At 44.4% G+C, this 24,059-nt stretch overlaps 1 protein-coding gene and 1 pseudogene across 5 annotated transcripts in view; both read left to right on the top strand.

Moving 5' to 3' along the window:
• The window catches only part of PLA1A (phospholipase A1 member A), a 36,309-nt gene extending 15,602 nt beyond the window's left edge, over positions 1 to 20,707 (top strand). For 2 of the 4 annotated variants that reach the window (XM_081138613.1, XM_081138615.1), the window contains 5 exons: positions 1,195 to 1,362; positions 2,886 to 2,975; positions 6,443 to 6,551; positions 17,941 to 18,105; positions 18,954 to 20,702. In XM_081138613.1, coding sequence (XP_080994739.1) covers positions 1,195 to 1,362; positions 2,886 to 2,975; positions 6,443 to 6,551; positions 17,941 to 18,105; positions 18,954 to 19,038 — 617 coding nt within the window. In that variant the 3' untranslated portion in view covers positions 19,039 to 20,702. Of the gene's footprint in view, positions 1 to 1,194; positions 1,363 to 2,885; positions 2,976 to 6,442; positions 6,552 to 17,940; positions 18,106 to 18,953 lie in introns of all 4 variants that reach the window. The other 2 variants (XM_081138612.1, XM_081138614.1) reach the window with 2 other exon arrangements.
• Positions 14,740 to 17,076, top strand: LOC308557788 (melanoma inhibitory activity protein 2 pseudogene; annotated as a pseudogene). Its single transcript has one exon. The product of its transcript is annotated as a melanoma inhibitory activity protein 2 pseudogene (transcript).
• Positions 20,708 to 24,059: the final 3,352 nt, after the last annotated feature.

The raw sequence follows: 24,059 nt of genomic DNA, 5'->3' as shown, positions 1-24,059 counted from the left end.
TATTTTTCTGAATGTTCTTTTTGAATATATACATATTCATTGAATATATTCTTAGCATCATTTTAAAAACATTAAGTCAAAAGTTAAGTATTAAGTATTGTTAGTCTTCCTGTATTCTTCTTATGAATATAACCAAACTTTTATCCTGATTTCTGTTGACTGTCTTTTTAGTCTCTTCCTGTTTTACCAAATTTTTGACATTTTAAGGATTACTTTTGACAATTATATTGAATGACCACTAATCAAATTTACTGATTTTTCCAAAAACATATTCCTTTTAACAACTTATAGGGTTTCCAGCAATGTTGGTCAGATGAGATAGTGCGGTTTTAATGGTTTTTGAAAATATTTGTGGCATGTAGTTGGCTACTTCTTATTTTTTCTTCATAACACAATTTGAGAAGGGTTTAGTTTGTCCCTCCCAGTTCCCTATTGCAGCTAGAAGGAGCTTGGCCATAGAGTATCCCAACCATGGGGGAAAAGGAAAATCAACACACAGCGCAGACATGGTTGCTGATTTCAGGGTTGGGGGGGGGTGTCCCAAGGGGAAGGGAGAGTTTGAAGATGCCAGAACTCTGGAGCTGTGGCTCACTACAGACCTCTTAGCCCCAGACAATTCATCCAATGTGAGTTACCACAAAACTATAAATAATAAACAAAAACAATAACAAGAAAACCAAGTTTTTGTTACATTGGGACATTTGACAGATTGAGCATATCAGTCGGTTGGCCAGGTGAACCCCAGCACATTGGCTTTCAGAAGTTGGCTGTGAACTGTTTGCTGCTGATTCCTTTGACTGTCTCATTGCTGGGTTGGGTTTAATGAGACTAAAAAATTTTTTTGTAAAATATTGGTTTTGTGAGTGATGATGAAGAAGGTAAAATGTGCAGGCAGATATTCATTTTGAGAAGTGGGGTCGGAATTGCCAGGTCTGTATGCTCTCATGGAAGACTGGGTCTCAGAGTCAACAATTTTCTTCATAGATTACACATAGGTATCTTTGGGAAATGAAAATGAAGAGAAAGAATGCAGTAACCATTTCTATTCATATTCTTTAAATGTGGCTCAGGGAATATCCCATGTACCTACAGCCTGCTGGAATAGAAAATTCAATAGAGTTACAGTAAGTAGCATTAAGGGGTTTCCCTTTGCCTTGAACTGAAACTGTGGTTGTGTTTCTTCCCCCTGTTCAGGCTACAGTTATCTGATCTGTGATCACATGAGGGCTGTGTACCTCTACATCAGCGCCCTGGAGAACCTCTGTCCTTTGATGGCCTTTCCCTGTGCCAGCTACAAGGCCTTCCTTGCCGGACACTGTCTGGATTGTTTTAACCCTTTTCTGCTTTCCTGTCCAAGGATAGGTAAATGCTACCCCTTTGCTTGCTAGTTGTCACTTCTTTGTAAGAAATCTACCCAACTGGGATAAAGAAAATTGAACAGATGAGGTGTTCTGCCTCTTGGAACCTGGAGGATGGCGTTCGGCCCTCTGTGTCCCAGCCCTCACTCTCGATACTGTTGCCTGATGCCATACTTACCCTGCACACACCCTTCACACACATGGCCCATCCTCTGCAGGTCCAGGCTCAGTGCACTCTCTAGAAACATTGCTACAGTCCAGAGCCCCTGACCCCACTTGCAAACTGGATGCTTGGCATAGGTCTTTTTAGCTGAGCCAGCCATTCTTGAACTCTTGATAGTCCCTAAATCAAGGTTGTGGGGAAGTCCCCAAGAATTTAAAGGTATGAGGCTGTGGTGGCCATGTGCCACCTGGAGGGGATGCCTAATTGCTGGTTGGCTCAGGCAGGTTCCTGGGTGATCCAGCCCAGTCTGAAGAGAAGGACTCAGGGAAGGCTGAGGGATCTGGTGTCAACTCGCCTGTGAAGATTATTGCTGGGAACATCCTGGGGTTATCGAGGATGAAGGGCCCCAGGAAAAACTCTGGGAAGTGTAAATGGTTCTTTCCTCCCTCTCTCTCTCCCACTTCCCACCCCTGGCTGCCACTCAGAGCTACAGCAGCCAGTCATCCAGGGTTGAGGAACCTTTTTCCTGCCAAGGGCCATTTGGATATTTATAGCATCATTCACTGGCCATACAAAATGATCAACTTAAAATTAGCTATGAAAAAAGCTCCTAGATTTATTGAATTTTGAGTCCCGCCTGTGGTTGCCTTGGCAGGGCCAGGCCTATATGGCCTGCGGGCCAGATGTTCTCCACCCCTGGTACATGAATGAAAGGGACTTCAGCTTGACAACATGGTAAAGCAAGGCTAGCTTTCCACAATAAAGCAAATCAACATCACTTCCTACCCTGGTATATGTCTTGATTTCCCCCAGATGTGACAGACTGGCAGGTATAACATCAACTTTACACAGTGTCCAGCCTCATCTTTCATTACACTTTCACTGGCACCAAACACCCTGAGACTGCTCACTACTGTACTCCCGAGAGTACTGCATGTGTCCTTACTTTTTGTGCCTTTGCCCAAACTGTACTCTCTGCCCAGAATGCCCTCCCCAACTTGTCAACCACTATTCAGGTCAAACACTTCCTCTGTTCCTACTACGCAGGAGATAAATGCCATTAAACAACTGTCATGTACATTGTTTTGCAAGTTGGAGACATAATTTCAAATTTCTTAGAAATACCTCCTGAGAATGGGCCAGGCGATCTAAAGAATGTACTTCCTGTTTACTTGTGTGTTTATCCCCAGCTGGACTGAGTGCACGTATCCTGGGACTCACCATAGGGCATGGCATGTAATGAGCATGCATTGAGGTTGTTTGTAGGATGAATGGGTGCATGACTTAATCAACATATGGCTGGGTGCCTTGGACCCTGAAGCGGCCGCCTCAGAATTCTGCTGTCTTTGCTTCTTGACTTCCAGGGCTGGTGGAACAAGGTGGTGTCAAGATAGAGCCACTTCCCAAGGAAGTGAGAGTCTACCTCCAGACCACTTCCAGGGCTCCATACTGTGGTGAGTTGGGGGGAAAAAATGCATGGCTCAGCTCTGCCAGTGTGCTGTCCAGCAGAGTCCAGGGCTCTGGCTTGGGCTGTGTCCAGCCCGGCATGGTAGCCAAGATGGGAGGTGAAGAACTGGGGCAAAGATGTCATGGGAGGGGTGGGAATAGCTGCTATGTTCTCAGATAGAACCAGAACTTTCAGAGGTAGTTCAACCCATTACTCTACTAAGGATGTGAGGACTTGAGAGCAACTTTCTGTTTATATACTGATCTTAGTTCCTCCCCACCGCCTGCAGAAATCTGCCCTCCAGCATAGGCCCTCTCTAGAGCAGTATTTGGGTATGTGCCTGGCTTCCTCCTTCCTGCATACTTTTTAATGCCCTCCTCGGTGCCCATCCTATGTGTCTCCCACCCTGGCAACCCTCCTAGGTCAGGGCCCCTGAGGAATACAGAGCCTCACTCTCTGCCTTCCTTCCCCTTCACATATTCCAACTGTTCACCATTGCTTCTAACCACTGCATTTCATTGAAGCTAAGGTGCCAGTGATTATAAAGATGTTAAATGTGAGAGAAAAGTGTGTCTTAGAATCTATGAACTCCATTACAAGCTGAACCATCCATCATCTTTCCCTATGCGATTTGCATCTTAATTAGGGTGACTCTGCTTCCTGGTTTAGGCTTGCTATCCTGGGATCCTGTGTGGTTTATTGTGTACACAGAACAGAAGTATGCAGGTTAGGATGATAAATTACATGGCCATGCTAATTCTAACTGACTTTCTCATCAACTTGTGTCTGGTTGCTGGAGGGATCTTTGTGGCCATGCCTGCCTGGTACTAGAAGGCCTGGTGCAGTGTGACAGGGAGCCGAAAGCTCTGACTCTATGGTCACGCAGATCAGGATTTGAATCTTGGCTTCACCGCTCACCAGCTGTGTGATCTGGAGGAAGTTACTTAACCTTTCTGAACTTCTATATCCTTATATAGAAAATGGGAACAATAATAGTACCTACTTCGAAGAACCAATCGCGCAGATAAAATAAAATAGTACACAGGAAGTCACTAGCACAGTGACTGGACCCCAATAATTAATAACTTCCTTCCCTTTATCAATCAGAGAATTTGGGAAACTGGATGCAGGTGTTTCCAACTCCATGCCAGAGAGAATTCATGGCTACCTCTTAGGAGCAAAGTGGGTTACAAGAGTTAACTGTGGGCTTTTCACATGTATCAGCTCCCTTGATAACCCAACTCAGAGAGGTGGGTGTGAGGAAAACGAGGCCTGAGAGACGGAGCAACGTGCCCAAGGCCACACAGCTGGGGGAAAGAGTCAGGATTCAACTCCAGGCCTTCTGACTCCAAAATCTATATGCTTCCCGTGCCACCACGTGCCTCCACACTCGCTTCTTTGCTGCCCTCCTGAGAACCTGCTCTTTGCAGCCGTGTTTCTTGGTTGCTCATCTGTCCTCACGGCCCCTTGGAGGTGAGCCTGTAGGAGGGTGCTCTGTCCAGTGGTGAGGCAGTGCTGCGGGGGGCAGGCGCCCAGTTCTAGTTCCAGTTCCCACGCAGCTTCTGGGAAACCTGAACTGGCTCCTCCCTGTCTGCGCAGCTAGGAATACGCGCCACAGGGAGCCTGGGGAGCACGTGGAGATTACAAGCCTTTAAGGTCCCTACTGACGCAGATTCATGTAGCCATAATTTTTCTGTTTTATATTTGTTGTGCGATCCCCTCCCAATGCCCCCAGAAGCATGGGCCTGTCTATCCAAAAGAAACAAGCGAGCCTGCACACCTGCTTGCCTGCGTGTTTTGAGGCTTCTGCTCTGAGCGTCCAGGCTGGGGCCTTCGTGCCCCGGGGGTAGAGCTTTCCACCTGGCAGTTCAGGTGGTGCTGGCAGCTGGCAGATCTACCTGGTAGTTCAGGTGGTGCCCCCAGCTCCCTGTTTGCGCCCACTCCCAGGCCATCATGGCCCTGGGCTGAGCCTCAGCAGTGCTAACCAGGACAGGGGTCACCCTGTACCCCTGCCAGGCTAGCACTGGCAGGGCAGAGAATCTCCTCCAAATATTTCACACAAAGTGCTTTTTTAAAAATCACCTCATTTAATTCTCACCATGTTCTCTGAGGTGATGCCCAGGTTATTGTTTACAGATGAAGGGACTGAGGCACAGAGAGGTTCAGTGACTTAAACAAGGCAACACAGTGAGTAAGCAGCAAGGCTGGACCAAACATCCAGGGCTCTGTGTGCTGCTTCCCATTCACGCTCCTGTGCAAACTGGTTCCCACCGACCCAGTGTTAGCAGACCTGCTCCTCCTGGGACTTCCATATAACTTAGAGAAGGAAGAAACAGAACCTTAGGAAACTTTCTTGATCAAAGATAACATTTGGCAAAGAAGAAGTGATATAATATAGCAAACTCAGCCCAGAGAGTTAAATTCCTAAAGCTTATGTAAACTAGCTTTTATTTTTCACATTGCAATTTTCCACTTCAGTTCAACTTTCTCCGTCACTGTAAGTCTACACCCCACTGTAAACAAATGAGAAAGAGAGATGGAAGGGGTGTGGCACTGTCCTGGGTGGGGGTGGGGGACATGTAGTGCTCTCTTTTCTTCTGGTGAATTCTTGGCATCTGTCCTGGGCCCTGTTACTAACCCATGAGCCCAGAGGGACCACAGGTAAGGGAAAGGTGAAGGGTGGCTTTTCCAGCTATGTCCCTATCACCAAAGGAGTTTGTGAAAATGCTCCAAGACCAAAGTTACTGTGAAATGCCACCAGATGGGCCTACCCCTTAATAAGGAAAGGACTGCACTCCTTAACCTCTCTTTCCACTGGGACAGCAGGCTCCAGGGGTATCACCGTGAGCCAAGCTGCTCACCCACTCAGTGCCGAGGACACCAGCTTTGAGACCCCCAGTATCCATGCTGCCAGGGAGGGTGGAGATGCCACATAGGCACCCATCTGCCATAGGGAGGGAAACAGTCACCTCCTGCATTCAAGTGTGTTCCCCAACACTGTGCGTATGCTGGGGTGGGGGAGGGGCGTGAGGTTGCACAGCTACTAAGAGATAGAGCCAAGATTCCTAGTGGCACGGCTATATTTTGTGATTTAATTATTTAATATAAGAGACATCTTTTTTGATTCTTTCAAAACCACACTACAAAGATAATGGAGTGGGACAATCTAGCATTACAAGTAATAATAAAAACTCACATGGATTGAATGCTTCTTAGGCACAGGCACTGTCTACGGAATTTATATGTAGTAACTCATTTAATTCTCATTGAGACCTGTGGGGTATCTATTTTTATTTTCCTCAATTTACACTTGAAGAAGCTGAGGATCTGCAGTGACAGGTAATCTGCTCCAGGTTACACAGCTACTAAGAGGTAGAGCCAAGACTCCTAGTGGCATTACTGCACTCTCTGGGGCTTTGGGGCACTGCACCGCCAACCTCTGGCTCAGTTGTCTGCTCTGCTTTGGTTTCCCAGTGCATCACAGCCTTGTGGAGTTTTACTTGCAGGAGCCAAGAAACAAGGACACCAACATCGAGGTCACCTTCTTTAGCAGCAATGCCACCTCCTCAGTCAAGATCACTATGTAAGTAAGTGTCCCTCACAGCTGTCTTCTCTCCTTTAGGACTTACTTTTATTTTACACACACACACACACACACACACACACACACACACACACACACACACGCATATCCCAGGACAGGCACTGGGTCATCATCAACGAGTGACCCGAGCTCAGTGGGCTGGGGCTGGGAGTGAGGGCAGAATCTGCCACAGACGTACCCACAGACCCATACTGGCAAACTGTCTCAGGTTCAGGGTCAGTGTTGGGTCCAAGCATAGTGTATTCAGACAAGAGCAGATGAGGCAGGCAGGCAGCAGTGATAGGGTGTCCCAACAGGTGGTGAAAACATAGAAACTGTGCCCCTGATAGGAAATAGTGTTCAGGAATCTAGGAGGGGGGCATAGGGACGTCATCAAGTAGGAGGCTCTCAGTCACTGGCCTAGAAAAGGCTTGGCAGAGCCCGGGAAGCACCCACTCCAGGGTAGGGGAGCAGGACTGGGTGAGTTAACACAGCAGAAGTGCAGGCAGGGTGTCAGGTAGCAAATGAGTGCAAGGGGAGGGCAAGCAGGCTTGACGCTGGGTGGTGCCAGTTCCTGGAACTGGGCCTGTGTTTTCCTTCCCTTGTTACATTGGGCCTAGCAGCTGGTTGAGACCAGGCTCGCGATGGGAGGGCAGAGGACCTCAACTGCAAGCCATCACAGCCAGGCAGGAGAAAGGAACTCAGCAGTGCATGATTCTTCAAAAAGCACTTGGTTAAGTTACAAACCCATAGGACACACACTGTTCAGATAAGTCAACATCTCAGTCAGGTCCAGTCTGGAAACCAGAGCCCAAGCCAGGTAGTCCAATAGAAGGAATTTAACTCAGGGAACTAATTACAAATGTGTTGGGAGAGCTGAAAACCCAAAAGGACAGGGAGGCAGTGCAGAAATCAGCCACAGGGGGAACCACTCCCACCCTGGGGCTAGAGGGACAAAGCCAGGGTGGCACTGGCAAAGCACAGAACAGAGCGAGATTCTCCCTGGAACCTGCTGGCAGAGGAGCCTGAGGGAAATATGGTTTGCAGGAGAATGGAGGGAACACAAACAGGAAAACGACCAGTGTGCACACATAGAAGTGCACAACTGTCAACAGTAGCAAGTGCTACTCAAAAATGTAAGGCGGCGCCTGACTGAGTGCGAGAAAATGATATTTGAGTAATGATTTAAGGATTCTCAGGAGTTGCCCAAATCAGGGCTTAGTGAGAATATGGCACTGGGAGGGGACAGCAGGAGGTTGAGGCCCCAAAAGGGGAGGCTGGAGGGACAAGTCAGGGCCACAACAAGCAAGGCCTTGAAGGACAGGTTAGAGATTTATTTTTTCCTTTTTTTTTATTGTTCAAAATATTACAGATGTGGCTTTTTCTCCCCATTGATCCAGTCCCTCTCCTCATCATTGTCTGTGTTCTTGGGTTGTGCATATATGCATACAAGTTCTTTGGTTACTCTCTCCCCCTCCACCCACCTGCCCCCTTCCATCCCTCTGAGATTCGTCAGTCTGACCCATGCTTCCACGTCATTGAGTCATTTCTGTCCATCAGTTTATTAAGTTCTTTAGATCCCACATATAAGTGAGATCATGTGATATTTGTCTTTCTCTGCCTGGCTTATTTAGCTTAGCATAATATTCTCCAGGTCCATCCATACTGTCCCAAATGGTACGAGATCCTTCTTTACAGCTGTATAGTATTCCATGTGTGTGAATGTCTCACAGCTTTTTCATCCACTCATCTACTGATGGGCACTTGGGCTATTTCCAAATCTTAGCTATTGTAAATTGCGATGCTATGAACATAGGGGTGCATATATTCGTCCTGATTAGTGTTTCAGGATTCTTAGTATGTATTCCTAGAAGTGGGATCACTGGGTCAAAAGGCAGTTCCATTTTTAATTTTTTGAGGAACCTCCATACTGTTTTCCACAGTGGCTGTGCCAGTCTGCATTCCCACCAGCAGTGTACAGGGTTCCCTTTCTCCACACCCTCGTCAGCACATGTTGTTTGTTGATTTGTTGATGGAGCCATTCTGACAGGTGTGAAGTGATACCTCATTGTGGTTTTAATTTGCATCTCTGATGATTAGAGACGTTGAGCATTTTCTCATATGTCTCTTGGTCATCTGTATGTCCTCTTTGGAGAAGTGTCTATTTAGGTCCTTTGCCTATTTTTTAATTCGATCGTTTGTTTTCCTCTTGTTGAGTTGTATGAGTTCTTTGTACACTTTTGGAGATTAGCCCCTTATCAAAGACATTCTTGGCAAATATGTTCTCCCATACCATGGGTTTCCTTTGTATTTTGAGGCTGATTTCTTTGGCTGTGCAGAAGCCTTTTAGTTTGATGTAGCTTAGAGATTTTGGTTTTTATCCTGATAGCAGTTTGGGGAGTCACTGGGAATTTTATTTTATTTTTATTTATTTTTTAAAATATATCTTTATTGATTTCAGAGAGAGGAAAGGAGAGGGAGAGAGAGAGATAGAAACATCAATGATGAGAGTCATTGATCGAGCCCGCAACCCGGGCATGTGCCCTGACTGGGAATCGAACCCCAATCGCCTGGATCCTAGGTCGACGCTCAACCGCTGAGTCACTCCCGGCCGGGCCCACTGGGAATTTTAAACAAGAGTGTGACTGGATCAGATTTGTGTTTGGAAACATTTCTCAGGCTGCAGGGCTGCACATTAACTGTGCTATCAGGGAAAGCAAATTTCTGCTGGAGGCTCCCAAACACTAGGCCACCAGCCAGGGTTCCAGCTCACCAAGGCCACGCAGAGAACATGGCAGGCAGTCAGGACCCTAACCAGATCTTCAGGTGCCTACCTGAGCCCTGTATATTGTAGCTAAATAATTTTCTTCTTTACATCACTTCAAGGGTGTGTTTCTCGTAGAAGGGTGTTTTTTCACCTCTCCAGGCCATTAGATGAGCCTACACTGTCAGGAGTCATGACAGAGACACACAACTCTGGCTGCACATTAGAATCGCCTGGAGAGCTATGAAAAATACTGCCAGCGAGACACACCTCAGACCAATCATAACAGAATCTCTGAGCATCACCTCAACAGCTATACTTTTTAAAAATAACTTAATTTTTCAATTACAGTTGCCATACAATATTATATTAGTTTCAAGTGTGTAACCCAGTGATTTGACATTTATATAACTTACAAAGTGATTACCCCAATAAATCTAGTACCCATATCACACCACACATAGGTATTACAGTATTATTGACTACATTCCAACAGCTATACTTTTAAAGGCTCCCTGAATAATTCGAATGGACATCCACAGATTCCTTTTTCCCTCTCTCAAGAGACTGGTGTTACTTTTTTGAAGAAGATTCTCAGAACACAATTACCTTCAATTCCTTGGGTTTCTTTTTTCTCTTGAGGAACAGAAATTGAAAAAAGGGGGATGGAAGGGGGTTTGTGGGTGGTCTTTCCCTTACTTTCCATAACTTTGTGAAACCCCCAAATTTCCTTTTAATTAGAAAATTTTCCCTGGGGCCAAGTCCCCAGGCTACTCAAAGTGTACTTCATAATCCTAATTTGCAAGCTCCTCCATCTAAGCAGCTTCTTAGTGAACAATTTTCCTATTCTGAAGTGTATCAAAACACTTCCGACATGTAAAATAAAAGGAACAGCTTTTATACAAAGTTATACAGGTTCTTCCTCAAAAGGAAAAATCAAACTAAATGACTAACCCTGGGTTAAAATGTACATGAAGGAAACATTTCATCACTGTAGAGGCAGGAAACGAAAATGAAACCAAGCTGGCTGAGCCATGCCCAGCCCCACCCACCTTCTGCCTATGAGCCCAGAGAGGACTGGAAAGACAACCCCGACCAGGTCACAGGAAGCAAATCCAGGATGCCCTTGTGGCTCTGCGAGGTGGGCCTGGCCTGTGCCAAGCTTGGCTGGCTTGGCAGGCCTCTTCTCCACACTGAGTCTTGCTTTTGTCTATGGTCCCACGGCCCTTTCTGCAGCGCCTCTCTAGGTCGGTCACTTCATGCTCCTCCCTTCATCTCTATTTCAGGACACAAGTCCAAAGTGCTGCCCGAATCTTGCAAACAGCTGGGGAATCAGAGGGACAAGGCCAAGGGGGTGGGTTAAGAGAGCCCTGGATTCTGTTTTCACTCTGGGTCTCCAGGCTTCATCAACACTAGCAAACCCTATGATTGAGGCTCAAGCTGGTGGGAGAGCTGGGGTTTACATCTAGGACTCTGTGTATCCAAAGCCGTTCAGCTGGGAGGAGGCCAAACCTGGATTTCACCCCAACTCTGTCTGGTTTCCAGACCTGATTTCTTTTTTTTAACCATTGAAATCTATACTTTATTTATTTATTTAACCTGCTAGCAACATTTTATTTCATATATTTTTAAAAATTTATCTGTACTGTTAAAAGTATTACAGATATCCCCCCTTTTTTGTCCCCTTTGATCCCTTCCACCCCACAGCTGCCCCCCAGGCCTTCTCCACACTATTGTCTGTGTCCATGGATTATGTATATAAGCATATAAATTCTTTGATTAATCTCGCCCCCCCACTCGCCCACCCCTGCCTTCCCACTGAGATTCATCAGTCTGTTTCATGCTTCTATGTCTCTGGATCTATTTTGTTCCTCAGTCTATTTTGTTTATTAGATGCCACATATGAGTGAGATCATGTAAAAGTGAATCAGGAAGAATCAGAAAACGTGAATAGGCCAATAACAACTGATGAAATCGAAGCAGTAATAAAAAAAAACTCCCATCAAACAGAGGCCCTGGTCCAGATGGCTTCAGAGGGGAGCTTTCTAATTCTTCAAGTTGTAGGGTTAGTTTACTAAAAATTTTTTCTTGTATTTTGAGGTAGGCTTGTAGTGCTATGAACTTCCCTCTTAGGACTGTTTTCACTGTGTCCCATAGATTTTGAGTGGTTGTGTGTTCATTTTCATTTGTTTCCAGGAAGTGTTTGATTTCTTTCTTGATCTTATTGGTAACCCACTCATTGTTTAACAACATGTTATTTGGCATCTATGTGTTTGAATGTTTTTGAGTGTTTTGACTGTAGTTGATTTCTAATTTCATGCCATTGTGATCTGAGATGCTTGATGTGATTTCAGCCTTCTTGAACTTATAGAGACTTGTTTTGTGTCCTAACCTGTGGTGTATCTTTGAGAATGACCCATGTGCACTTAACAGGGATGTATATTCTGCAGCTCTGGAGTGAAATGTTCTATAAATATCAGTTAAATCCATCTGATCTAGTGTGCCATTTAGAGTCACTGTTTCTGTGTTGACTTTTTGTCTGGAAGATCTATCCAGTGAAGTCAGTGGGGTGTTAAAGTCCATGACTATGACTGTATTGATGCTGATCTCTCAAAGTCCTTAAGGTTATTACTGATAGATCTTTATTTATTGCCATTTTAATTCTTTATGACTATGTTTCTCTCTCTATTTCTTCTCATTATTACAGCAGTCCCTTTAACATTTCTTGCAATGCTTCTATTTCCACTTCTAATTACAACAGTCCCTTTAACATTTCCTGCAATGCTGGTTTGGTGGTGATAAACTCCTGTAGCCTTTTTATCCTAGGAAGCTCTTGATTTCACCATCTATTTTGCATGATAGCCTTGCTGGATAGAGCAGTCTTGGTTTAAGATCCCTGTTTTGCATTACCTTGAATACTTCATGCTATTCCCTTCTGGTATGTAAAGTTTCTGCTGAGAAGTCAGCTGACAGCTTTATGGGAGCTTCTTTGTAGGTAACAAATTGCTTTCCTCTTGCTGCCTTTAATATTCTGTCTTGATTTTTGGCATTTTAATTATGATGTGTCTGGGCAGGGGCCTCTTTGGGTTCTTCTTGCTTGGGATCTCTGTGCCTCCTAAACTTGTGTGACTTTTTCCTTCACCAGGTTAGGGACGTTCTCTGCCATTATTTCTTCAAACAGGTTCTTTAACCCTTGCTTACTTTTGACGACCTTTGGCACTCCTATGATGCCAGTATTGTTACGTTTCATGTTGTCCCACAGCTCTCTTAGACTGTCCTCCTGTTTTTAAATTGTTTTTTCTTTTTGGATCTCTGATTGAGTGATTTTTTTTTTTAACCCTGCCTTCTAATTCACTGACCCAATCCTCGGCTTCCTCTAATCTGCTGTTTATTCCTTCCAGTGTATTCTTTATTTCTGCTATGTCATTCTTCATTTCTGACTGGTCATTTTTCACAGTTTCCATATCTTTTTTCATGCTGTTGAGCATCCTTACAATCAGTATTCTGAACTCTATATCTGATAGATTGCTTATCTCCGTTTCATTTAGCTCTTTTTCTAGAGACTTCTCTTGTTCATTTGCTTTTTTGTCTCCCCATTTTGGCTATTTGGGTTTGTTTCTATGTATTAGGTAGACCTGCTAGGGCTCTTGGTCCTTTTTGGAAGGTCTCTGGTGCAGGCTCATGTCAGATGCTGTTTGTGACTGGCCTTGTGTACCCTCTTCGGAGCTATCAATAACCCATGGCTTGAGGGTCCCTCTATTGGGGCTGGGTGCATTTGGACAGGACCAAGATGCACACCAATGTCTGCTTTCCCAAGGCCTGGGTTCTGAAGCAGATCAGGCAAAGACTCAAAGCACTCTGAGGTTTGCCTCTGCTTGCAGGCTAATTAATCTGATTCTCTTAATGAACCTCAGGCTGTAGAAACTCCACAGGGTGGGTCCAGAGGTTTACTAATGGGGTGGGGCAATTGCTTACCCCTCAGCAAAAGCTGTTGCTAGGAAGATAAATGTCTGCCTGTGAAAGATGTCCTCTGCAGTTTGGGGGAATGACTTGGCACAGGAATCCAGAGGGTGCCCTCTGAGCTCTCTCTCTCTAGAGCCCACAGCCCTGGATTTTCCTCACGGAGCTCCATCCCTTCTGCCCTCCCTCTGCTGGAGCCCAAGATGCTTTGCTATATATAAAACTTTGTGGGTTGGCTCTTTAAGAGGGTGCCTGCATTTTCAGCCATCTCTCCCTGGCAGACAGAAACCCAGCTGCTTTTCACAGCCAGATGGTATGTGGACACCTTTCTCAGCTCTGGTGGTCTTGGCTGGGAAGCCCAGCCTGGGGTTTAGGCCCCAGAGTCCTCAGTGGGAACCCCCCACCCTGAGCTATCCCTCCAGACCTTCAGCTGCTTCCTGTGGGAGCCCAGCCAGCCCTCTTGCACCTCCGCACTTCCCACCAGTCTCTATGCGGCCTCCCCTTTTCCTCCTAGGTTACGAGGGTGCTCTCCAGCTCGTCCTCAGTTGCAGTTGATTATTCAGGATGGTTTTTCTATATTTTAGTTATAATTCCAGTTTGGTCCTGGGAGAGTGTCAGTGTAGCTTCCTCTCAGTGGCTGCCATCTTTAATCTCTCCAGACCTGATTTTTGTTTGTTTTTTTCCCATCCACACATTCATACTCCATCTAAAACAGGGCAGTCTTCGCATTTTCTAACTGGAATAAAGAGGGCAGCGGGTTTTCCTGGACCATGGGGTCCCCTGGGGTTTGAAGTCAGGGCTGCCATGGGGTGCAGACAGAAGGCTCCTTCAGGACTGCCAGAGGGAAGCACAGCCCATCGGGGCCAGGCTGCTCTGAGGGGCCTCCGGGACAGCCTCACTGCCGCCACAGCCATCTGAGGGGGGTGGGGGACCCTGGGCCAAGGCCCTGCTAGTTTGGGCTGAGTGACCCACACCGCAACTCCGAGCCTGAGGCCGAATCCCATTTTCTCAGCCCAGAGCCCCTGGCTTTCCAAAGGCGGGTGACTCCGCCAGGTAGAGCGCTGGCCCCTTTAATGAAGAGTGAGCTCCCACGGCAAACACAGGAATCTCGCGAGAAGAAGGAGGGGCAATTTACCGTGTCCCTGCGTCCCCGCTTCCACCCCGGCCTGACCCAAACCCAAACGAGGGGTGGTGCGGTGAGGAGAGGGCAAGTCGCAGGCTCTGGCGGACGGGCAGGGCCTTCAGATCATCTGAACGTAAAGCATCAATAGGGGCCAAGGCTTCTCAGTGGGCATCATGGACACTTGAGGCTTGTTGGCGCTGTTCCCCCAGCAACCCCCCTGCAGCAGGCTGCGCAGTGGTCTGGTCCGCTTGCCGGAAGCGGAAGCTCGGCGCACTGTGCCGTTGGTTGTGGCTCAGCAGAGCCTGGGGCAAGGTCGCTGAGTCCCAGGCCGTGCGGGCGCCATGGAGGAGCCCAGGGCTGCCCCTCGGCCCACGTGGGGCTGGTCCTGGAAAAGCGAGGCAGGGCTGCGGCCTCATTGCCTGAAGATATGAGAAAAACGCCTAATCCCTATGGTTTTCTAGGGGAGTTGCTGATATGTGCAGTTATTGTTGGATGTTTTGCTGCTCTCTTGTTTTTTGTGGATGAGTTTTTGATGGATTAGAAGCAGGCTTTATGTGGAAAGAGAATAAGCTTGCTGTAGAACTTTTTACACTAATGGAAGAAGAATGTAAACTACTTGAAAAATTTAGCCTCGTGCAACAAGGTTGTGAAGACTTAGAGTCATTAAAGGATTCCAGCTTTGAGGAGTCAACAGAAGCTCGAAGTTTGGAGGCCATCTGTGAAAAGCTGAAAAGCTCCAAATCTGAATTTGAGGATGAAGTACTCTTTCTAGAAAAAGAGTTAAAGGAAGAGAACTCTGAACAAGATGAATTGGTGGTGGATATTTCAAAAAGGATACAGTCCTTAGAAGATGAATCAAAATTACTCAAATCACAAGTAGCTGAAGCCAAAACAACCTTCAGAATATTTCAGATGAATGAAGAACGACTTAACATAGCTGTAAAGGATACTTTGAGTGAAAATTCCCAACCTCAGGAAAGCCAGAAACACCTTTTACAAGAAGCTGAAGAATGGAAAGAACAAGCGAGTGAACTTAATAAAGAGAAAATAACATTTGAAGACTCAAAAGTAGATGCAAAACAGGTTCTGTGTGATACAGAAAACCAGATCACATCTCTGACCGAATGCTTGCTAAAGATGCCAGACTGGGCTGCGGTGCTTGGCGAAGAGTTAAAAGATGATTACTTGGAACTGGAAATGAGTGATTCAGAAAATGATGCGCTCTTCGGTAATCAGCCCAAAAGAACTTTGAAGAAGCTGATTCATGCTGCTAAGTTAAAGGCTTCTTTAAAAACCCTAGAAAGGAAAAGAAACCAAATATACACCCAGTTAAGTGAGGTAGATAAAACAAAGGAAGAACTTACAGAGTGTATTAAAAATCTCCAGACTGAACAAGCATCTTTGCAGTCAGAAAATGAACATCTTGAAAATGAGAACCAAAAGCTTCAGCACAAACTCAAAGTAATGACTGAACTGTGTCGAGAAAATGAAATGACACGTAACAGGAAACTAACAGAAGAAAATTACCAGTTAGAGAAAGAGAAAAAACTTTCTAAAGGAGATGAAAAGACCAGCCGTACAGCCAAAGAGCTGGAGACCTATAGGAAGCGAGCCAAAGATCTTGAAGAAGAATTAGAGAGAATCATTCATTCTTATCAGGGGCAGATTATTTCCCATGAGAGAAAAGCCCATGATAATTGGTTGGCAGCTTGGACTGCTGAAAGAAACCTCAATGATTTAAAGAAAGAAAATTCTTACCTCAGACAAAAGTTAATTGAAACAGAGCTTAAATTTGAACTTTTAGAAAAAGATCCTTATGCACTTGATGTTGCAAATACAGCATTTTGCAGAGAGTATTCCCTGCATGGTCCCTCACCATTGGGTCAACCTTCATCTGAAACAAGAGTGTTTCTCTCCCTCCCAGGTTTGTTGAAGGGTTCACTCAGACTCTCACCTTTGCTTCCAGGCAGAGGAGGAAGAGACTCAAGAGGCCCATGGAATCCTCAGGACCTCCAGATTACTAATGAAAGAGGAGAATCAAGCTCTGATAAATTAACTGATCCTCACAGGGAACCTTCTGACACTGGGTCCCTTTCACCTCCGTGGGAGCAGGATCATGGGATGATGATTCTTCCATCAGGCCAAACTTATCCTGACCCAGCTCTTCCTCTACATAAGCAAGACAGATTTTATTCTAATAGTGGTAGACTATCTGGAACAGCAGAACTCAGAAGTTTTAATATGCCGTCACTGGATAAAGCAGATGGGCCAATGTCTTCGGAAATGGAATCCAGTAGAAACAATAGGGAAGATGATCTTGGTAATTTAAATATGCCTGATGCATCTCTCCCCACCAAAAGTGAAGTAACTGGCCCTGGCTTTGTTCCTCCATTGTTTCCATTGGATGCAAGGGACCTGTACATGAGAAGAGGTCCTCTTTTTCCTCCACCTCCAGGAAACGTGTATGGAACTTCCTGTGATTATTTTCCTCCAAGGGACTTTTCTGGTCCACCACCTCCTCCATTTGCAATGAGAAATGTCTATTCACCAAGAGCTTTTCCTCATTATCTTCCCCCAAGAGCTGGATTTTACCCCCACCCTTACCCCCACATCCTGAAAGTAGAAGTAAGTACCCATCAGGGTTGATTCTGCCTTCAAGTGAGCCTACTACTGAATGAACATCCAGAACCACAAGAAACTACAATAATTTGCAGTCTCTCATCAAAAGTATTTTGACTTCTTTCATTTTCAGTTTAGCAGCTTTTGCTTAAGTAATTATACTTATGCTCAAATTGGAGCTTAATGGAATTACATTGTCAGGATCGTATTTTGTAAATAAAGATAATTTAAATATGAATTTAATTAATAAATTATTTCTATTTTACTTTATTCTACATAATTTCACTATTTTAATTTGAGTAACAAATCCACTATCACATAAACAATAATGGGAGTTTCCTATATTTAATCTTGTAGTTGGAGATGTTTTAAACTCCAAAGGCTGTATCTTTATGCCAAGAACTATATTTACTATGGTTGTAGACAAATGTGAAAGTGACTGTATGCTTAATTAAATAAATTTTATTTGATTTAAAGACTTTCTCGGCATTGATAATAAAATCAGCTAGGTTTTCTACTCTGTTAAAAATAGAGTAGAATAGTCCTCACACAAAATCCTTTGACCTGAATGCTGTAAAAGAGGGCTCTGCTTCAAGGTTGGTGTATCTGAAAGTGTGGATCTTTTCCAACTAGGAATCTAAGAATGAGGGACATTTTTCCAGATGTGAAAATCCAAGGGCTACAATTTTGCTGCAGTGTCCATTTGCTTACTTTCAAAAAATCAACAAACATTTTTCGAGTCATGTTCAAAGCTGTGGGCAGAGGGACTTGTTGGAGTGATACAAAGGACTGTGGTCCCCACCTTCAAGGAGCTGACTCTTGTACATGACCAGCTAACCAGTGCTTCCAGCAGAGCCTCTTAAGGACCAAGGGGAAGCAAAGGTCAAAAGTGCTACATAACTTACTCTCCCTTTCCCTTGCAGACCAAGACGCAAACTGCATGGGAGAGGAATCCTAGCTCACCCCAACCGTCAGTGCGAGATACACCAAGTGAATCTCAAATATCAGGCTTCCCACCGGATTTGGAGAAAAGACCGGACTACCATTGTTGGGAAGTTCTGCACTGCTCCTTTGCCCGTCAATGACAAGTAAGCCCAGTATCCACCCTGCCCCAGACACACCGATAAGGACCAATCAATCCTTCGATGTGATGCTTGTTGAGATTTAATTTCATCATGAGTGATGAGCTTCTTTCATGCAGAGATGACAACAACCCAAGGTTTTTATAACACTCTTGCAGGGCCATCTTGGGCTGGGAATGTTAGGAAGCCAGAGAGGGTAAACTCTAAACTCTGAGCATTCCCACTTCAATATAAGAAACCCCATTCTTCCTTCCTTCCTTCCTTCCTTCCTTCCTTCCTTCCTTCCTTCCTTCCTTCCTTCCTTCCTTCCTTCCTTCCCTCCCCTCCCTCCCCTCCCTCCCCTCCCTCCCCTCCCTCCCCTCCCTCCCCTTCCTTCCTCCCCTCCCCCCTCCCTTCCCTTCTCTCCCTTCCCTCCCTTTCCTCCCTTCCCTTCTCTCTCTCTCTCTCTCTCTCTCTTTCTTTCTTCTTTCTCCCTCTCCCCTCCCTCCTCCCATCCATCCATCCATCCATCCATCCATCCATCCATCCATCCATCTGTATCTGTCTTATTTGGTTTCTATATAAGATTTTATTGGAATAAAAAATTTTAATTGCATTTTTCCTCCTTCTTAGCATCCACTGGTCAATTCATGGGTGTGGATTGAGATTCCCTATCCCCTTTACCCTGTTTCTAGCAGGCCTTTATATTATTAGTCTTACCACCCCAAACCCTTAGAGGACAGTAGGCTCCTGTAGTAGACAACTGTAGACTTCTTTCACCTGACATCATGAAAACACAAGAGCTCCTAACCCTCTCTTCTGACCAAAAGGAACCTACCCTGAGCACATACCTTCTTGTTGCTCTTCTCTTGCAGTAAAAAGATGGTCTGCCTACCTGAGGCGGTGAACTTACAAGCAGATGTGACCGTTTGTCGTGACCTCAACATCACGTGTGTATAGTATAAACCTTGGCAGGACACATCTCCCTGGATTTCAGAGAGGAGGGTTTCAACTTATTCTAGGCCATTACTACTAAAAAGGAAAGCAAAACTCTTGGTTATTTTCTTCATAATTCACCACTTTGGAAGGGAAAGATAGCTTATTTTACAGAGCTATTTTTATCTCCATGCCAATTTGAAGAGCCTTATGTAGATATCATTTCAGCTTTCCTACTCATACTTAAGAGCAGTTACTCCATATCCTTGTGCATCTGTACCAAGGATTCAATAGAAACATATACAGGAAAAGTACTTTTATCAAAAATAAAACTCCATGGAACATATGAATCATTTATTGTTGTATTGGGATGGAATTCTGTTACATACCAAAAAATGTGATTTACAGTCTGTGGGATAGGAGAAAACAGTAGATGCTGAGTTCTCTACATTAAAATAGCAATTGGAAAGAAGTACTTGGAACAAGAGAGGGGATGAGGGGAGGGGCAGAAGATGCTGCCATTCACCTCCCTTACCATATCTGGAAGGTTTGGTGGGGTCAGAGAGATCTTGGGGGAATATAGGTAGATTTTCTTTGTATCAGTGTTTCCCAAACTTTCATCTTTTTAAATAACCTTGTATCAGCCACAGTTTAGCAAGAAACAGATGCTGCACTCAAATTGGGTAATTTGAGGGGAATTCAATCAAAGGACTATTTACAGAGGTGTTAGCAGGAAGTGAGGAAACCACATGGGATAGTGCAGTTCCAAGGCTAGCAGCAGTGAGAGCTGCTACTGCCCTGGGTCTAAGGAGGCAAGTGGAAGGAGCACCAGAACCTGGAGCCAGCGTGGGCTGCGAGACCTTCAGTCAAGGGACAGTCACCACGCAGCAATATTGCAGGGAGGGAGCCAGGGAAACAGGAGTCTCCAACCTCACTATTCTTTCCTCCCTCATTCCCCTGCTAGTGCTCCCCATCGAGTGACTACAACTAGAAGCTGGAAGGCAGGAGGCACAGTGATGTGGCTCAGGAGGGAAAGCAGGGCAGAGAAGGGCGGAGAATGGATGGGTGGGGGTGGGGAATAAACAGAGAGGTCTGGCCCACACCTTCACCATTTTCTCTATAGTCAGGTACCACCTGGATTCTTCTAAACTTAATGGTTTCCTTTAAATTAATTCTTTAAAAATAATTTTAATAACTTTTGAATGAACAACAATTCAGTGGTTTTAAGCATATTGGCACTGTTGTGCAACCATCACCATGATTTATCTTCAGAACTTGTTTTTTATTACCCCACACTGAAACTCTGTGCCCATTAAATAATAACTCCCACTGGCCCTCCACCCAGCCCCTGATAACCAGTATTCTACTTTCTGCCTCTGTGCAGTCTACTATTCTAGGTACCTCATACAATCACACGATATCTGTCCCTTTGTACTGGCTTATTTCACTTAGCATAATGTTTTCAATGTTTATCCATGTTGTGGCATGTGTCAGAATGTCTTTCCTTTTTAAGGGTAGCTGATATTCCATTGTATGCATACACCACATTTACTTTATTGGTTCGTCCATCAGTGAGCATTTGGGTAGTTTCTACCTTTTGGCGATCGTGAATAACGCTGCTGTGAACATGGGTGTGCAAATATCTGTTCAAGGCTTTTTAAAATAAAAACCTACATAAGTGTGCTTTTAAAGGAAACTGCTGATTTGCTGATTCACTCTCCATAGTAAAGGCAGGGCGACTGATATAAGTAACAGGCTACAGTTGTTCCATTTGAGCCAAGTCACCCAGATCACCAGGAGAGAGAACTTAGGCCTTTCTCCAGGCCATGGAAATGCAACCAAAGGGACAGGTGATGCAGTGTGAATGCTGTTAATCTAAAAATAAAACCAGAGTGAGGGGCAACAAGCATTTATTTGTGATCCAAAGGAATAGCTATCCAGGAAGCACTGCTTCAGGCAGAAACCCAGATAAAGTTCCTAGGAGATGAAGGCCAGGGGCATTTATAAGAAAGGGAAGGGGGGAAATTCCATGAACAGGGGGAAGGAGTTTCTATAAATGCAGATAAACTAACACGGTGATGCTAATTCTAAAGAATGTCCTGTGGTCATAATGTCTGCTTGCGTGTTACATTTCCAAACAGTTGTTTGGGATATAATGATGCTTTAGGCCCAGTCCAAAGGTTATTGTGTCCAGTTTAACTTTCCAAAAGTTTGAGGAATAAGACATACAAAGCAGTTCTTTGGGATGGCAACTCGAACTCCATTTTAAAGCGGCTCCATTTCTATTATTTTTCACAATACACACACACGCTTTATTTTCTGCACTGTCCACCGCAGTCAGGAGGAGAATAACCTGTCTGAAGAACCTAGATGGCCTCCAATGTGCAGCCTTGGAATTGTTTTTTTTTCTTCCAAAACCCAAACCCTCTCTTTTCTTTACTCCCTCCCTTCACTCACCCAGGTTCCTGGCAAGAGCCTCCCTAGAGAATTCTTACCCTGAGCTATATTAGGCTGCATTTCCTGTTTGCTCAGCTCCATGTTATGTCACATGGTTGCCATCCTTTGAGACATCACTTAGCACATTGTTCTTACTTTTCTCTGCTCCATGCGGACGCCTGTGACCACGGCTGGGCTCCGGCGCCGATGCTGACTGCTGTTAGGCTGCGCTGACCCGCAATTTTCCTGTCCGCATCCTTGCTGCTTTGCTTTTGGGCACAGCCCTGTGTTTCTTGGCTAATATATTCTTACTTTAAAGTGCTTTTAGACTCTCTTTCACGTTATTTTGCTCCCCATCAGAAATTTGAGATCATTACCGTAAATGATAAACCAGTTTTTATCATAAATGAATCCTAAGAAAAACTGCAGTGAGAGCGTAACAGTGTTTAAGTTTCCAACTAGATATTGTGGCTTGCGGAAGGCTCTACATCGTAAGCCTGCTTGCCCTTATTAAAAAGGGAAGATTAGCAAGGATGAGAGAGATGTCAAACATTTGTCAATGCCAAGGACTTTCTTCTACATGTAATCAGTGGGTGGAAAAGAAATACAAAACATGAATAGCAATGGAGCCATGAGATTTAATGTTATTTAACGCTGGGTCTATGTCCTACCTTCAGCCGCCTTGCCTCGTGTAGGATACAAGGCCCTCACTTTCGGAAACCTGGCTAAGTAGGTGGGATGTGTGTGGGGTTAGGAAAAAGGGAAAGCTAACAAAGACCCCAGTCACCCCTTGATAACATTTATTTTTTTAGTAGGTCTTTTTAAAGCAAGATGGTAACTCATGGTCTGGGTACTAGGATTCATTTAAAGCAGCTCAGTGATTTCTTCTCAATCTTGGTCTTCCTACTAATTTCCCCACCAAATTCACCCCACCTTACTATACATACATATATTAAAAGTTGCAAAAGCAATACATGTTCATTTTAGCAAGTCAGACTGTAGACATATAGTTACCATGGCCCTGAGGAATCCATGTTAATAGCTTCCTGTATGACCGTCTACACATTTCTCCATTTTAATACAAATATACACAAAGTTATTTTTTGTTTGGGGTTGTTTTTGTTTTAACAAAAATGAAACCATAGCACACATATCACTCTATACTTTTCCCTTGTCACTTAATATATCATGAATATCCCTCCTGGTACATGCGTATGTCTAATTTATTCCTTGGGTGTCTAATATTCCACAGTATGGATATACTATAATTTAGCCAGCCATTTTCTTTGTGATACATATAAGGTTGCTTCCAGTTTTTTCAACTACAAATGATGCTGCAATAAATATTTTTGTACATCTATTCTCATATCGGTGCCTTCATTTCTACATAGTAGATATCTTTGGTGAGACTTGCTAGGTCAACAAATATATCAAAAGGTAAGTAATATGTCTGGCTGGGTAGCTCAGTTGGTTAGAGTATCCTCGAGATATGCCAAAGTTGTGGGTTTGATCCCCAGTCAGGGCACATACAAGAATCAACCAATGAATACAAACATAAATGGAACAACAAATCGATGTTTAGGGGGGAAAAAAGATTAGTCATACTGGATTACTTTCCAAAAATGTCCATTTTCATACACTCTTACAATGGTTGAAAGAAATAGTTTCATTGCAATTATTTATTCAAGTATTTTTCTCCCTAAGACAAGTAACCCAAATCACCAAATTTCTCCTCTGGAATTACCATGTGGTGTTCAGATGATTCCAAGTTGGCTGACCAGTTACTCATTTGTGAAATTGGAATGACCCTTTTTCCTTCAGAATTATAAGAGCCTGAAATACTACCTTTTTAAATTGGACATTCATGTGAACACAGGAGTCTTCAGAGCACTGAAACTCCCTAGGGGTGACCTGTGTTGAACTTTTAAAAATAAAGCCTTATTGTTTTTTATGATTGTAAAATTCCACTCATCTAAAAAATTTCAGCCCATACAGAAGGTTATAAAAGAGAAAGTGAAAAGCTAAAACTTCCTGAGCATTTAGTATGTGCCAGGTAGCATTCTAATCCCTTTATATAAATTATCTTGTGTAATCTTCCTAACAGTTATGTGCATTATCTCATTTTACATATTAGAAAACTGAGGAACAGGAAATTAAGCAACTTGCTCATGGTCGTACAGCTAGCAATGTGTGAAATCAGGGTTCCCACTAAGCCACCTGACTCTGGGCTCTCCCCACCATGTTATATAGGTTAACCTGCTCAAGTTGATTTCTAGTATCAGATGTCTTAACCAAACTGTCTTACCCAAATAGAGATCTCAGTCTGGCCCCACTCTGACTAAAATGTGCCCCAATGTACTGAAGCCAGCATGTTCTCTTAAATCATACTTTGGACAATGCCACCCCTGTGCTTTTTCACCTACTGCCCACACCACCCCTTTCAGATTCTACCAGCTATTCAGGGTCCACTTCCAGCTCTGTCTCCATCCGTATGTCATTTTAGTCAGCTTGGATACTGCCTTGCGATGGTGGTTAATAGCTCATTACATGTCTAGCAGGATTCTATTATGAAATTGTGTGGTCCTTAAATTTAGGCAGGGATCGTGTTT

Source organism: Miniopterus schreibersii (assembly GCF_964146895.1).
Source record: "Miniopterus schreibersii genome assembly, chromosome: 5".
In the NCBI taxonomy this organism is placed as follows: Eukaryota; Metazoa; Chordata; class Mammalia; order Chiroptera; family Miniopteridae; genus Miniopterus; species Miniopterus schreibersii.
The sequence above is the reverse complement of the archived record's forward strand: the minus strand, read 5'-3'. Positions and strand labels throughout refer to the sequence as shown.